A 17,020-nucleotide genomic window follows, 5' to 3' on the forward strand; every position below is an offset into this window, starting at 1 on the left:
GTTAAAAACTGGGTAGGTGGTTGGGCCCATAGAGTTGTGGTGAATGGAGTTAAATCCAGCTGGAAGCCACTCACTAGTGGTGTCCCCCAGGGCTCAGTACTGGGGCCAGTTCTTTCAATATCTTTGTCAGTGATCTGGCTGAGGGGATCAAGTGCATCCTCAGTAAATTTGCAGATGACACCTAGTTGGGTGCAAGTGTTGATTTGCTCAAGGGTAGGAAGGCTCTGCAGGGCGGACTGGATAGGCTGGAATGATGAGCTGAGGCCAACTGTATGAAGTTCAACAAGACTAAGTGCCAGTTTGTGATCTTGGGGAACAACAATCCCATGCAATGCTACAGGCTGCAGGAAGAGTGGCTGGAAAGCTGCCTGGTGGAAAGGGACATGGGGGTGGTTGATGGCCATCTGAATATGAGCCAGCAGTGTTCTCAGGTGGCCCAGAAGGCCAACAGCATCCTGGCCTGTAATAGAAATAGCATGGCCAGCTGGACTAGGGAAGAGATTGTTCCCTTGTACTCAGTTCTGCCGAGGCCACATCTCAAATACTGTGTTCAGTTTTGGGACCCTCACTACAAAAAGGATATCCAGGTACTCGTGTGTGTCCAAAGAAGGGCAAAAAAGCTGGTGAAGGGTCTAGAGAGCAAGTCTTGTGAGTGTAGTGGGTTTACATGGCAAGGTTTTCGTAGTGGGGAGGCCATAGGGGTGGCTTCTGTGAGAAGAATCCAGAAGCCTGCCCCATGTTAGCTAAAGGACCCACCACTGTCCAGAGCCGAGCCAATAAGCGATGTTGTTTTTGCCTGTGTGAGAGCATATTTAAGAAAGAAAACACCAACAACAAAAACTGCTGGTAGAGAGGGGGTGAGAAACAGCCTTGCAGGCACCAAGGTCAGTGAAGAAGGAGGGCAGGAGGTGCCCCAGGTGCCGGAGCAGAAGTTCCCCTGCAGCCTCTGGAGAGGATCATGGTGAAGCAGGTTGTTCCCCTGCAGCCCATGGTGTAAAATGGTGGAGCAAATTTCTATGCTGCAGCCCATTGAGGAGACCATGGTGGAGCAGGTGGATCTGCCCTGAAGAAGGCTGCGGCCTGTGGAGGACCCCTGCTGGAGCAGATTCTGGGCTGGAGCTGCAGCCCGTGGAGAGGAGCCAACGCAGGAGCAGGAGGTCTGGGGGGAGCTGCCGCCCATGTGGGCATGGTGCGGCATGCTGCACCATGCTGGTGCAGTTTGACCCTGTGGTACGGACCCATATTTGGAGCAGTTCTTGAAGAGCTGTTGCCTGTGGGAAGCCCCTGCAGAAGCCTTCCTTCGGTTCAGGAAGGACAGCATCCCATGGGAGGGAGCCCATGTGGAGCAGGGGTAGAGAGTGACTGTGAAGGAGCGGCGGAGATGAAGCATTGGGGACTGACCGCAGCCCCCATTCACCAGTTCCCCTGTGCCACTCGGGGGTAGGAAGTGGAAGAGGGTGGATAGGGGGAAGGTGGTTTTGGTTTCTTTCCTTTGTTTCTCACTGCTCTAGCTTGTTAGTAATAGGCAATAAATTCTACTGTCTCTCTACTCTGAGTCTGTTTTGCCCATCACCATAATTGCTGAGTGTTCTCTCTGTCCTTATCTCAAACCCTGAGCCATTTGCATTGTATTTTCTCCCTCTTTCCCTTTGAGGAGGGGGAGTGAGAGAGCAGTTGTGGTGGAGCTCAGCTGCCTACCTGAGTAAAACCACCACAATGAGGAGAGGCTGAAGGAGCTGGGGTTGTTTAGCCTAGAGAAAAGGAGACTCAGAGGAGACCTTATTGCACTCTACAATTACCTTAAAGGAGGCTATAGTGAGGTGGGGATCATTCTCTTCTCCCAAGCATCAAGTGATAAGACGAGGAAATGGCCTTAAGGTGTGCCAGGGGAGGTTTAAGTTGTATGTTAGGAAAAATTTCTTCACTGAAAGGGTTGTGAAGCATTGGAGCCGGCTGCTCAGGGAAGTAGCATCATCATCCCTGGAGGTCTTCAAAAAACACGTAGGGGTAGAGCTTAGTGACATGGTTTAATGGTGGACTTGGCAGTGCTAGGTTAAAGGTTGGACTAGATGATCTTAGAGGTCTTTTCCAACCTAAATGATTCTATGATTCTAATAGTTCAGAAGTTGTATTACTGTATATGTTTATATTGTTATCTCTTGGGAGTGATAAATGTATGGTATCAGTGATATTTTAAGTTAGGTATCTTTGATCAGTAGAGTATGCTATAGTGTTGACTTTAGTATTGGGTTTGGAAAAAAAGTAAGATATTTTCTGGAAATAATGGAAAATTACTTTTAGAAATGTCTGATAGCAATGTTGTATTAGTATTTATTGTGTCAGTCTATGCTATGTACCAGAGGGCTTGCAGAACAGAATGTATTATATGAAACAGTGGCAGGGACTATCTGAGGTATTTTGGGTTTCAGTGTCATTGGCATCCCAATTATATTTTGCTCAAGTTATATTTTATATGTCCATATTGTTTAACTCAGATAGGCTTTAAAAGAAAGCATCTGGAGAAAATAGCATTAGTAACGATTACTGTGGAAAAACCAGGACTGACGTTGCTGGCAGAAGGAAATCCATGGCAGAGTATGAATGACAGCAACTGTGACTACCTCTCTGCCAGCTATTGTTGGAGAAAATGTATCCCTTTCCAAAGAAGAATACAACTTTGTATTACTCTTGAACCTTGGTTTCTTGGACTCTTTGCAGTGTGGTTGGCTTTTATGACTATTATTATCCTATGAGAAAATACCCCATATTCAAATGTAAGCAAAACGGGAAGTCAAAGTAGATATGAATACCCAAGTTTCATTTTGGTATGCATGCATGCGTAATAGCTGTTTATGTACAAAAACAGCAGTGAGATGCTAAAAGTGCATGCGTAGAGACTTATAACCACAGGTCATGTGTTTTCTATATGCATGTCTCAGTGCACACCTCTGAAGAATTTTATGTATCACATATGTCCTGTTGTGCTTCTAGTTGATAACATTGTGCTTGCAAATTTATTAAGGTAAGATAATCCATTGTAAAGCTAGTGAAATTCTCTGTTGTACTTAAACACCCGAATGAGGGTCCTCTGCATTTTTTTGAATCTCATAGTATTTCTGTCAAACAGGCAATACCAGTACACAAACAAGGAATGGAATTATTGGTAAAGTTAATACAGAAGACAGTTTTAGCAGCAAAGAATAATTTGCAGAGTGGGTATGGTACAACTGTGCTGTTTCTAGCTGTAACTAGAGGTGAGGTAAATTTTCCTAGAACAAAATCTTCAAATAATAGTTCTGCACTCTGCCAAACCAAAATATGTTATAAAAGTAAGAGTAACCTAAATACAGCAGTGTTCGGTGCTACATAAATAACACAGACAGACAGATAAAAACAATGGTATATATGAGGCTTTGAAATTGGTTAATTAAACAGAAACTAAAATTAGGGAAAATATAAATTGGACATTTCTAAGAAGGGAAACTTACAGAATCACAGAATCACAGAATCGTCTAGGTTGGAAGAGACCTCCAAGATCATCTAGTCCAACCTCTGTCCTAACACTAACAAGTCCTCCACTAAACCATATCACTAAGGCACTAAACCATATCACTAAGATACAGAAGTGAAGCTGAGCTATGGTTAGATTTGTTTAAATTTCCTCACTAAAAAAGATTATATAAAGCATGTTAACTATAACTGTCATCATACTGATACTTTTGAAAAGTGTGCCCTGTGTTTTGAAAGATCTGAACTTGATAATATTTATTTTTAATAATGAAGAGCCTTATTAATTTTCACCATTACTCCTTTGGTGGTTATATGAAAGGAACTCAGATGGAAACTGGGATCCTATAGTAGTGGGCAATTTCCTGAGACCACCAGAACAACAGCCTCTGCAAGTGACATTAGAAAGGGAAGGAACTCTCAAAGGGCATATTGTACTCAATATTTTGGACACAGGCTTGAAAAGGCTTTCCATGCTGCCACTGTATAAGATATCTCAGGACTAAAGACTGTTAATCAGTGCTTAGGATACTTGTGAAGCCTGTTTTATTATGTGTGGAGTTGGCACTGATGCCTGTAGTTACAGTAGTCTAACACTTTCCACTATAATTCTGTTTTCAGTTGCTTATAACTGGGAATGTTTTGTGCTGAAACTTTCCATGCTGGGTGTCTGCTCCACGCTGATTGTTATTTTATATTTTAGTATAAGTAGTTCAGGTGCTTTTTAAGCTTGACGTTTAGGAAAAATACAGGGTTCAATGGGAGATGCAGCTCCAGTGTAAACAGGGAATGGTGGAATGCAAGCCAAACAATTCTATCATGTAGCATGGGACTATGCACCAGGCTTGATGGCACTGATGGAGGCAAATGGAGACTAATGCCTTACTAATAATTCCAGATGTCTTTCATAAAAGTGTAAGTAAAATTATTTATTTTCCATCAGAGGCTCTAACACTTTCATCTTCTGGAGCTTGCTTGAAATATTAGTAGTAGTAGTCCCAGGAAAGGGATGGCTTTGTACAATCCATGCAAAATTTCTGAAGAACAAAATCTATATTTATGTAAGGTCAAATTAGGTATGCTAGATGCTAGGTCTTTTATTTATTTATTTGTTATGTGTATATAAAGAAGGTACTCCAGTTTAAAGCCACAGCAACTAGAAAGGACTTTTCTTGAAAGTGTTGTTGCTTTTCTGGTCCCTGAGCAAGAACTGATTTTAAAAAGACTTTTTTTCTGTTGTGATTTTAGTGTTGCCCTTTCTGACTTGCTTCCCCCTCTTCCCCTTCCCAGGAGGAGAGTAGACATATAAGTATTTTGACTCAAATGCACATGGTCATGGATTAGACTAGGGTGCAGTGGGAACAGATGGGGACAAGGTTGCCTTGAAGGCACAGTATAAGAAAACAGAGGAAATAATTTATAGTGAAACTCTGCAGGTACATAGTCGATTTATTTTGCACACCCTCTCTACCAGTGTAATAGAATTAAGTAGTTTTCCATTTGGTTATAAATTCTCCTCCTCGAGGAGGGACCTTCACCCTTCTTCCCCGTCTCTTGCTAGAAATTTAAAGAAGAAAACACAAGCCTCTACATACATATAAGGTGCTAAATACGCTCTCACAGTCTGGGTTTAATGAAAACTGACTACTCCAAATATTCTTCAAACTTCAAGTGAAAGGAAACACAAGTAAGTATGTGGTTATGGGTGCAGGAAACCTGTTTGGAAGCTATAGGTACAGGTAAATGATTTTTACTTTTGGCTGACCCTTAGACAGAAATGGAAAGGAAATACCAGTATCTACTGAATTGGTATTTTTATTACAAAAAACTTGGTCTTAATATTAAAAAAAGGGATTGACTTTGGCTAAAGTCTGTAGCAGATTATATGCGCATATGCACTTGGGGTATTAGTGAGTACTTCCTAGACTGTTTTGCTTTCTTTCTTTCTTTTTTTTTTTTTTTAACTTGGTTTGCTGAAAAATTTGTTCTTTCTCTATCATGGAATTCATATTTTCAACATTATTTCTTTTTGTTGCTAGTGTAATGTTACCATTTATACATCACTTACTGTTCTTTTTTTCTCTATAGAGAAGAAAATAATAAAAACATCTAGTAAGTATAGAATAGAAAAACAATTTGAATGACATCAGAAATGTGGTAAAAATTAGAGTGATGGTGGACTATAGTAGGAGAATGTTTATATTGGAGTTATTCCACTTATGAAGACCTGGATATCATTTCCATTAAAATACAATATATATATATTTAACTATTGAAGATAATAAATTTACTGAAAAGTTCATTTTCAGTCTTGCAACAAGTTCACTTCGATTCTCAGGATTTAGGCTATCGTTGGCTAGTTTAAATATCTGTGACTAGTGTTAATTAAACAGAAGCTGTTTTTATACACTCTTTGTGGTGACATTTTCCTTTCAATGACATTCAGTTATGATACATGTCAAAATTGCTTCGATTTTTTTTTTGTTTTCTATTCATTTCCTTAAAAGCACAGCTCTTGGAAGAGATGATGATAGCTACCACAATGTAATAAAAAGAAACTATTCTGGGATGTAAACAGACTGCCACTTTTTCTGTTGAAGCTGAATTACTACATCTAAAAAGATTTTTAGGAAAAGAAATACAGTACCAGAAAGAAGTTTAACAGTAGTTCTGTTGGGAGAGAATTTTCTGAAATATTGTGGGAAAATTATTTTCACAGCCCTGTTGTGTGTGTTTTGTGTAGCAGCTCTTCGGTGTGAAAGTAGTCTCTAGAAAAGATCTGAGTTGAAGTCATCCTCATCACAATGAATGTTTCAGTGCTTAGCTACATGTGGGCTTCCATCTGTAACTGCTTGTCTTTAGTTTACTCTGACTCAGTATGTCTTGTTACACAATGTGACTGATTCAGAAAAGTGCTGCATCCAGCCTAACTTCTAGTTCATCACTAAGAAGCATTTCTTGAAAGGTGGGTGGCAAGAGCTTGATTGCTTTGTAGATTGAGAAGTGTGATTAGTTAACATCAGGTATGAGCTGAAGTGTTGATCTAGGAACAGGGTGGAAGAGCATAAATTACTAGAATACCTGTGTTTCACAAACATGGGATTTATCTTCAAAAGGACAATGAAATGTTATAACATTTATTTTAAAAGAGGAATTGGGACATAGAGACTTAGCTAAAAATGAATGTTCTTCTCCCCAAATTAAAATAAAACTGAGAACCTGGAATGGAAAATTTATTTTTATTGCATAAGTTTGGCAAAGTTTTGTAAGCCATTGAATTATGATGGAAAAATTTCAGCTTCACTAACCATCTCTCTGTGATACGTTCTTTTCATTAAAACATGAAGCCATGTTTCTTTTTGGCTCAGAACCTGTTGGAAAACATTATGCCTGTGATTCAGAGCATTTGTGCTCCTGACTCTTGCTGCTATTGCCTTCACTTCTTTCTTGTGCCTGCTTCCATGAAAGGGAGGGAGGAGAGTAGCTTAAAGAAGAAAAGAAAGGTGACAGTAAGGCAATTTGGGGTCAGAAGGAACAAAGATGATGGGGAGTAATAGGAAGCATAGTGCAGTCTGATGCGTATTCTTCTCTGTCAAAGACTGGTCTTACTGTTAGCAGAAGAACTGGTGCAGCTGTTCCAACATATTTCGATCGAAGAGTAATTAGCTTGTGAAGGGAAGTAATCACTCACAATATGACCATTAAAAATTTCATAAATCTATTTTACTAGCTCCCCATGCATTAGGTGAACAGAGTCCAGAGGAATTATGCTGATGCCAAACACCTGAATTTTAAAGCTGATTTTATTCTCTACAGTATTTTCCTCATTCATTTCTATTCTGTTTAAAATCTTATATCTAAGAATTCTGTAGTGTATTAAGCAACATGACGTGTGTCCTGTTTTTGCCATCCCCACAGTTCCAAAGGGCACGGACATATGTACAATAGTGATGGGGAATACAATTTGAATCTTTAATGACACAAACACCCCAAAAGTGTCATAGCATTACTGGGTATTGTGATATTATTGAACCATTTTGACAAGAGGTCCACAGGATTTTGGAAAGGCATTTGGTAAGGATGATCTCTTCTTTTTCTCATAAATACCCTCTTTCATCAGTCATTTACATGCAGAGGAGCATCCTGTTCAGGAGATGGAAGTGTATCTTGCTCTTCTCTCCTTCAGCGTAGTCCGTTCCTTCCTGGATTATTCCTGGTTTTTGGACTTCTTACCGCAGTAGCATCTCATCTCTCTCTCATTTTCTTGATATTTCCCATTAATTATGTAGACATGATAGCACTGGCACTGTGGTGGTGAAGTACAACCTGACTGCAATCTATACATCTCATCTTTGCTGGAGTAGAAAAAGTCCTTGCTAGCACTTTCTCTGTTTTTGGAAATAAGAAAGTCCTGTGCAAAGTCTGTACCATACAGCCAGGTAGTATACAGTGTGATACAACTTGGTATGAAGTAGAGAGCACAACGTTACAGCTACTGAGGTAACAAACACAGCAGCACACAGAGATGTCAGCATCTAATAAATGTTAATATCAGTTGAGTCTTGGTATAGTATCATCAGAGAGAAAAATGGAGAGTCAGTATGGAAGGAGGAGAATGAATGGATGTGATCTTGCAGCCTATAAAACAAGGGAAATTTTGGAGGCTACTGTGATGTTAAAAACTTTTCTGAAACCTTCTCTTTTTATGTCAAATTACTTGGCAATATCGTAATCTGCTTGTAGTGTGAAGTAAATAACCAAAACTATGTCTTAGCATTTTTAAGTCAATAAAAAGGAATCTTATGATAAACTGGAGGTATTTATAAACATAAGTTGTGTTTCTGCATGGAAAATTTCACAACAGCAAGAACTTGAGTAGTTCTATGTACAGACTGAATTTACTACTGATATATTTTCTTGTACTTTCCATCATGTCTATTTTATATCCTTTTTTTTTTTTTGGGGGGGGGGAGGAGGGAGGGGGGAGGTTGGGATGGGTGTCATTACAGCACTTTAATCTCTTAATCATATTTGGGTTCTCTTTGCCTCTGTGTTCCCTTGTGAACTGATCATGTTCCAGGTGGAGTAAGTCATAGTAATTGTGGTATGGCCATACATTTTAAAACAAAAATTGCTGCTTGTGTATTACTATCAGTCAAATACTTATTCTGACCAGTTTCCTGACATGCATAAAAAGTAGAGAGGAGGGTCTTACTGTTTGAGACAGAGTTTCCAATTAACAAACATTTTTTTGGTGTCCTGTAAGGAAGGACACAATGATTTTAACACATTACTGGGTTTTCTGATGCTTTCTCCAGTTAATATGGCAATATCCATATGGAATGTTACAAAAGATCCAGAGGTTAAAAATGGATACTTATTTTTCTATCCATTTTTAGGTGCTTGATTGAAGCCAGTAGATGGTTTTAATTCCATATCCTGGACTGAATTCTGAATTTGTGAGGTATATAAACAGGATGCAATTAAGTAGATTTACAGTTGGACTCTTGGATTGCCTCTCAGTGAATATGGTCATGAATGGAATAGTTGACACTGAGTACTATCCAATGTTTCTTTGGTGCTGGCTTGGACTAGAGAATCGTTTGAGTCAGCTGATGAGATTTGTTTTCTGAGTGAAGCATTAAGTGATTCTCAGGAGCTGCCTAGGTCCATGATTCTTTTCATGAATTGGAAAACTTGTCAGTTGAGTCCACAAGATTTTAGGACACGTATCTTGTAGTAGTTTGCAACTGAGTTGCCCTGGGTCTGAATGATTGAATTCATCTTGGCATAGCAACAAAAATCTTAAAGGCAAGTCATGGAGTAATAGATTGTTGTAACAGTACCCGTGCACAGTTTGCTTTAGGTTATATTAAGCTGTCCTCCAAAGTCCACGTTTGTAGGCTTAACAGCAGATATTTAAAAAATGCAATGGAACATTTTAGCTTTTTATTGCAACTGTGAAGTTTGGATTACCATCTTTCTGTTGTTTTATACCAGAAAAATACAGTATAAAGCAATCCTATGTGCAAGCATGTGACTCTCACTAGTTTATAGTGGGGGACCGATACAACCAGTTCTATTTGAAAACATTTTTTTTGTTAATGAAAGATAACACTAATTTAAATACACAATTCAGCTGTTTTCTTAGTATCAGTATGTCTATGACTTTCATAGGATTTTGGATTTGTTTCTTAATACAATTCTGTGTTGGTACGATTCCATTTTTTGAGGTTGTACCAATAAGAGTATAATTGTTTTGATACTAACTTTAATTTACTCCTTGGGAAGCACTTTCTACTCTTTTCTTAGAGAAGTGAAGAGAGGCAGCATTTTTTTTTCTCCCCGATACCTGTGGTGCTCATAATAGTTATTGATTTGTTATTGAATTCTATGCTGTTCAATTTGAAACTACAGCCTTGTGTAGAAACTAAAGGATTCTATTTCAAATAGCAACAGACATAAGAGTTTCCAAATTTAGAAATGAAGGTTTTAGATTTCTACATATTTCTATCTAAAATAAAGGGTTTAAATTATGAAGAACACCCTTAAAATACATTTTGGGATATACTCAATATTTAATTGTTCAAGGGGAAAATATTACATTACTCTTTCTAAATATATATACACATATATATATATTATATATCATTTGGGTTAATTTTAGTTAACCATTTGTTAAATTATCCTGAGCTATAGAAATCCCTTCTAAATGTTGATGTCATTTATACCTGTTTAACTATTTTGAAAGCATTTCTAACTTCTCTGCAGATTGAATATTTTGTCCTCATTTAGTGCTTTGAGAATGTTGTTTCATAGCTTTTTTAAGTGAAAATATTATTTTTTTTTTTTTTAAGGCTTACATATATGAGATGCATTCAAGTACCTTTTTACATAAACTGGGGGGACACAGAGAATGTGTCGTCAATGTGGGTTTCAGTCCCTCATCTCCACAGGTAAGACTTTTTTTTTTCTCTTTGTAATTATAACATGTAAAACCTTCACTGTAAGCTTTCTCACCTGTGTGCTTCACGTTTGTCTAAAGATAATTTGGGAAAGTAACACTTCCCTATAATCAGTGGAACTAATGGAATCTAGCTTTTTTTTTTTCTGAGTTTTTGTCACAAGTCATCTTCCCATTGGTATTCCAGGACCTACCCAAGCTTCCATGTAATATTCTCAACACCATATAGTTCAACCTCTTTCATTATGACTCTTCCAATATCAACCTATGTCCTCATGTCCCCTCTCTTCTGCAGTTGTTCTCTGCCCAGTCATCAGCGTTTCTCATCACTCTTTGCTATCCTCCTCAAAATGTGTCTTATAAGTACTCCTTATAAGTACTTTTTGAATCTTTAAGAATTAGCCAAACACAAAAATAATTAATTTATGTTTCTTGCTATTTTTGATTTTTAATATTTAAAGATTATTAAGGGACATTTTTTAAGATTTCAAGTCTTTTTTTTTTTTTTTTTCCAATTACATATATTGCTTGGAGACTTGAAGGTCAAATCTGACCATTCCTCAGGTATAATCTGCACTAGAGCTCAGGACTCCTGGCTATTCCTGTTCCTAGATCTTTCCAGACTGTGGAGGGACCTTTTTGCAATTTACCTCTTCCTTGTTTATTTCCCATTGCTTCAGCTTTGAAGAAGAAATAATCATGCTTCCTTTCCTGAGATTATTTTGAGGGTAAACTCAGAAAAGGAGATTATAATCCGTCATCCATATAATATAATAATGATGTGAAAAGTAAACAAAGCTAAAGAAATAACCAAAGGTTTTTTATACGCACATACACGCCTCTACTTTTTGCTTATTTAGAATATAGAAGCTTTATTTACTGATATATAAGACCTATGTCTATACAATTCTATAATACACACCATCTCTCACACACAGACAATTTCTGTCTAGAGATGGATTTATACTGGGGAATATAACTTTGTTTTTCACTGTTCTCATATTTACATGTCAATTTACTGTGCAGCTGTATGTTAAACTGTTCATCTATTTTCAACTATAGTGTGGTTATGATGTCCACTGTAAACTCATGTGGGATGCTGCAGCAATAAATGCTCTGACTCATTGCTTACAAAGAAGAGTTCTGCCATGGAATGTATTATGAACCTATACTCGTAGGGGAAAAAAATAAATCCATCTCAAATTACCTGAGTAGATTGCTCCTAATGCAGAGAATTTAAAAAAAAATACATTGGGACAGGGAATTAACAGAGGGACTTGGGCCTGCCCTAATTACTCAAAGGCCTGAAAATTTTACAAATCAATGTTATTTTAAATGTGCTGTATTGGAATAAACGGTGGAATAGCTTTATGACAATGTTTTGAAATACTGTTATTGTTTGTGTTTTGTGCCTTTCAGATATAGGTAAAGAATATTCCAAAGAAATTTAGCATTAGGAAATGACAGTTTTTATTTTTTACTGATCAGTAATACTGCAATGTGTTAGCAGCATTATATTTCAGCGTAATGTTTTAATTTTAGTACACCAATATATAGATAGAAGTCTGTTATCTAAGCTGTAGAAACCAAGGCTTCCCAACAGCCAGTTTATTCCATCAAGTCTTTGCATGCTATTTTGATTCCCATAGACTTACCTTCTTTATTTTTATATATTGAAACTGTAGTGAAGCTTTCTGCTTTCAATGTTTCTTACTTTAAAGAGTCATCAATGGTAACTCTCTCTCTGTATATGACTCTGGAGTGCACAGTATCTCCTCTTTACTTCACTGCCTCCTCAACAAGAGTCGCTACTGTTCAAAAATATTTATGGAATGAGTTTAATTTCTTTACATCTAAGAGTATGTTTTTTTTTTTTTAATTTACGTCTCATTCTTCCATATATAAAAGAAGGTGTATTTCTGTGATTTTAGAATTTCTAGAAGTTTTATTCCTTTTGCATATGTTGTTTGAACACAGAAAATGTGTAATTGCTATTCTGTGGTGAACATTATGTATTTCTGGTCTTTGGATTCAGCATTACAAGTACTGCGATCAGTTTTGGGCCTCTCTGTACAAGAAGGACATTGATACCCTGGAACGTGCCCAGAGAAGGGCTGCAAAGCTGGTGAAGGGCCTGGGACACAAGTCCTGTGAGGAGTGGCTGAGGGAACTGGGGTTGTTTAGTCTGTAGAAGAGAGGGCTCAGGGGAGACCTTATTGCTCTCTACAAATACCTGAAAGGAAAGTGTGGGGAGCTGGGGGTCAGCCTCTTCTCCCAGATAACCAGCAATAGTACTAGAGGGAATGGCCTCAAGTTGCACCAGGGGAGGTTTAGTTTGGAAATTAGGAGAAATTTCTTCTCAGAAAGAGTAGTCAGGCATTGGAATGGGTTGCCCAGGGAGGTGGTAGAGTCACCATCCCTGAGGGTGTTTAAGGAAAGATTGGACATGGTGCTTAGGGACATGGTTTAGTGGGTGACATCGGTGGTAGGGTGATGGTTGGACCAGATGATCTTGGAGATCTTTTCCAACCCTTATGATTCTATAATTACAATACATTCAACCAAAGGGTATAGATTATTAAAGTTTACACCCAGATGAAGACTAGTTTCAGATTTAGCACTGTTCGGGGGTGGGGGTGGGGGGCAGAGGAGGGGAGGGGAGTGGGCAGGGTGTGAAGGTGTTATATATTGAAGGGGAGAGCTGACTTCCTGTAGTCTTCCAGCATCATCTTCTTGTGCTCCAGCTGTTGGCATGCATTTTGGCTGAAAAAGTATAATCAGAGTCCAACTGATGAAGTCTAGTGGCTTAGTTGCAATACTGTGACTCAAGATTTTGAAGTAACCAAGTTCAGACAAATCAGTTGATAAGGGGGGCAGAATGAGCAAAAGGTATAAAGTAAATGCTGTCTATGGATGGTATAACTGAGTGCGCCTCTGGGCAAAAAGCCTTCTGTAATGAACTTTATAAAACATCAAAAAGTTAATTCAGTATTGTGGCTAAGAGCCAGAAGTTCAAGGACCAAAACCCATTTTCATGAAGAGCTATTCCTTGAGAAATGAGAGCTGTGGATTTCAACCATGCTACAATTTTCTCCATAGTTATGGTTCTGGGGGAAGATTTGGAAACTGATGTTATCAGGAATACCTTACCAAAAACCAAGAAATAGGCAGAAACTGCTGTTTTGAAAGATTACAGCTGAAATGTAAGATTGCTTAACTAAGTTCTTCTCCATAAAGCAGTCTGAAAAGCTTTCTAAGTATTTCTGGGGGAGTTGCATAACAAAAAAAAAAAAAACACAAAACAAACCAAAAAACCCCACAAACAAACAAAAACACACACATTTATATATATATATATATACACCTAGGTTTTCCAGTAAAGGAGTTAGCATGAAGTTATATTCAGAGGTGCTAGGAGAAGGCAGAAGAAGCAGCTAAAAATGCAATGAGAATCTTGTAGAGTGGAAAAAAGTGAGCCACATGTGAATCAGAAAATAGTAATCCCATGCTTTGAAAGAAAGACTTTGTATGAGGCAGCCAGAGTCTCCAACACTGCAAGATTTTTATACCTACTGCTACCACTAGTTAGGGATTTAACATCGACAGTGTTTTTGTTTCATCCAATGTTTGAATGAATACAGTTAAGAATTAGATTGTGTTCTGGGTAACCTCTGCACAAAGCCCCATTGCATTCAAAGTGAAACACTGGCAGGGGAAAGATTAAGGGGTGAAAAAAGGGAAGTGGCTGATGAGTGAAATTCAAACATTCTGGCTGATCTTTCTGCTGTGGAAAGATCCAGACAAGTGTGAGGTGTATTGGCAGCACTCCAGTTCAGTGGTTCCTTGCCCAGCACCTGTCCATGAGGCAGTTTGTTCCAACCATTATTATAAGTCTCACTTGCATAAATGTTCTTCCAGAAATGAGAGGGAGAAAACCTGGATGGGTAGTGATTTTTTGGTGATTTATAGTGATTTTTTTTAAATTTTTTTTTACTGATGGGCATTTTTCCTTTTATCATATGGTATTCTGGAGTTATTTATAAAATGGTTGCCATGAAAGCCAGAGAAGAAGAATCAGATAGCATTGGTTTTCTTATTTTAATTTTCAAGACGATTTCTCAGTTTTAGCCTCTCAGTCTTCTTTCCCTATTTCATTAATTGTTCAAAACTTATATAGGGAAAAGTATTTAGCTAACCACAAATATTAATTGAATTTCAATCTGTTTTAAGGAATATATATTAAGGGATATTTTAATTTTTCATAACAAAAACTGCAACTATTAACTCCGATACACTTGTGTGAATCTAAGTTAAAATAGGGTGGGAATCTTATCATCCAAATGGGGAAGGAATAAATCATCTCTTTATGAAATGATTTTGAAGCAGAATAAAAGCAAGTGGGGACACTATTGCCATCTGCTGGTTTTCTTGGTGGCTTTTGTATAGTTGTGTTGGTTTCGTCTTTGTACAAGCTGGGTGTACGCTGTCACATATTACTTCTCTTATTGCTAGTTGCTTTCAAAAAAAAAAAAAAAAAGGCTCCAAAGAGCTCCAAACTGTGAGCCAATGTAGGGTGCTGCAATTCCTTATTTCAGGACTGAATCATAACTGATATCAGTATGCATTGCTATAGCCTCACGGATGTTCTGAGGGGTAGCTTTGAGAGACAGCGAAAAGACACACACACACACACGCACACACAAATAGATTTTTATGGAAAAAGCCCTGATAAACATAATCCAAATTTTGTATTGACCTTACTTTGAGTAGAAGGTTGGATTAGGTTTCCAGAAGGCTACCCATCTGAAATATACAACTATTTAAATGCATGCACTATAAATTAATGTAGGGCATTTGATTAAAAAAAATGATTAAAATATCATTTGCATTTGATAAAATGTGGCAAATCTGTTCTGTTTTCCATCTTTGTCTATAGTTTTAAAGCTAGTAAGTATGACAGTTTGGTGTTACCACCTGACTGATTTACTGAGAGGTAGCTTCAAGAAAGGAGAAAACCCAAACACACTAGTCCCCACCCCTAACTAGACTATAAAGGAAAAAGCCCTGAGCAACCTGGTCTGCGTTTAGTGTTGACCTTACTTTGAATAGGCTAGGTGATATTATTTCCTGAATTCCTTAAGTTTTGAATTATTCTATGTTTGTGATTCTGCATATGCCAGAAATCTCTTATCACTGAAGGCATGACAATTTAAAATTGTCATTTAGAAAGCATTAGCATCTTTTGACTTCCACATAATTTCAAATGCAATATACAAATTGCTTGCTCATAATGTGAATGAAACAGTTCACAAGTTGTTTTATCAGGAAAATATATAATGTACGCGTGTGGAAGATATTAATTCAAACTGCTACTTTGATTTTTTTTTGCATTAATTTGTCTGATTGTATGCTCAGTGAGTACAGCTATATTTCAAATGACGTTAGTTTCAGGCATATTGTTATATCACAGCAAGTTTAGGTTAGAAAATATTTGACAGTATGTAAATTACTTCTCAGATGGAGAATTTTAAATAAATAATAGAGATCTGGAAATCTCTTCCACAGCTAGATTTCTAGCTCTGAATTTCACTGAAAATTTCATACTGATTTTCTGCTCACCTGCTTGAAGGGAGACATACATTGTGCTCCTAGTAAGGAGGTTTGCTTGTGGATCTCAGACAGTTAGGCACTAAAACCACCACTTGAGTCAGAATTGGCTACAGGTAGTTTTGGATGTGTCTGGAAATATGAGTTATTGTCTTTTACTAGCTACTAACAAGGTATACTTTTCCTGGTGGTTACATCTGGAGATTTCACTTCAGAACAAATGGTATAAAAATGCTATTCTTTTGCAATTTTGGTCCACCATTGGTGGTTCACTTCATCATATATTTTTCCACAATGGAGGTAGCTTTTTTAGCGATACGGAAAATTCTTTTTCAGACTTTAATTTGCTGAGTGTTGGCTTTAGTATCAAATCAGTCTTGTGTCATCCCTATGTAGGCCAAATTTTTTCCAGTATGATATTCTTCCTTAGGACTCAGGACTACCTTGTCAGAGATTAAATCATGTAGATATAAAACTTGTGACCAGCTTGACCTCTAATATGACTTTTCTGAAGTCAGGAAAACTCTTTCATGTGGTTCTTTTGATCCTAGTCACAAATATATCAAAAATAGATGTAAATAGAATTTGGTAGTTTTAGCTTTTATTTCTCCTTTAATTTTCTGTCTGAGAGGAATAAGCAGCCAGCTGTCGGCTTTTCTGATCTTCCATTCCTGGAGTGACCTTTATACTCACGCAAGAAGTAGAAGCAGAAGATGGAAAGTAAGCTCACTTGGACCTATAAGGGGAAGCCGTAGTCGTGTCAGAAAACTTCAGAGGAGTGTATCTGGGAGTGCGAGTGCTCTCCTAATGAGAAAGCAGCAAGAAAGAGGCAATGAAAAATGGTCAGGACATTTGTTCACAGGGCAGAAAGTTCACTTAAGTTAAAATCTGGCAGCTTTGTAGGAGATAATGAACAGAGGCCCCCTTGTGTTATATGAGATG

At 37.7% G+C, this 17,020-nt stretch overlaps 1 protein-coding gene across 5 annotated transcripts in view; it reads left to right on the forward strand.

Moving 5' to 3' along the window:
* WDR27 (WD repeat domain 27) overlaps positions 1 to 17,020 on the forward strand; it is a 132,460-nt gene that overhangs the window by 67,775 nt on the left and 47,665 nt on the right. For all 5 annotated transcript variants that reach the window (XR_007157531.2, XR_007157529.2, XR_007157530.2 and 2 more), the window contains one exon: positions 10,365 to 10,463. Coding sequence is in view for 2 of the 5 variants with exons in the window: in XM_048045909.2 (XP_047901866.1) it covers positions 10,365 to 10,463 (99 nt within the window). In the remaining 3 variants the exon portion in view is untranslated. The remainder of the gene's footprint in view (positions 1 to 10,364; positions 10,464 to 17,020) is intronic.

The sequence above is a fragment of the Anser cygnoides genome, chromosome 3, assembly GCF_040182565.1.
Source record: "Anser cygnoides isolate HZ-2024a breed goose chromosome 3, Taihu_goose_T2T_genome, whole genome shotgun sequence".
NCBI classification, from domain to species: Eukaryota; Metazoa; Chordata; class Aves; order Anseriformes; family Anatidae; genus Anser; species Anser cygnoides.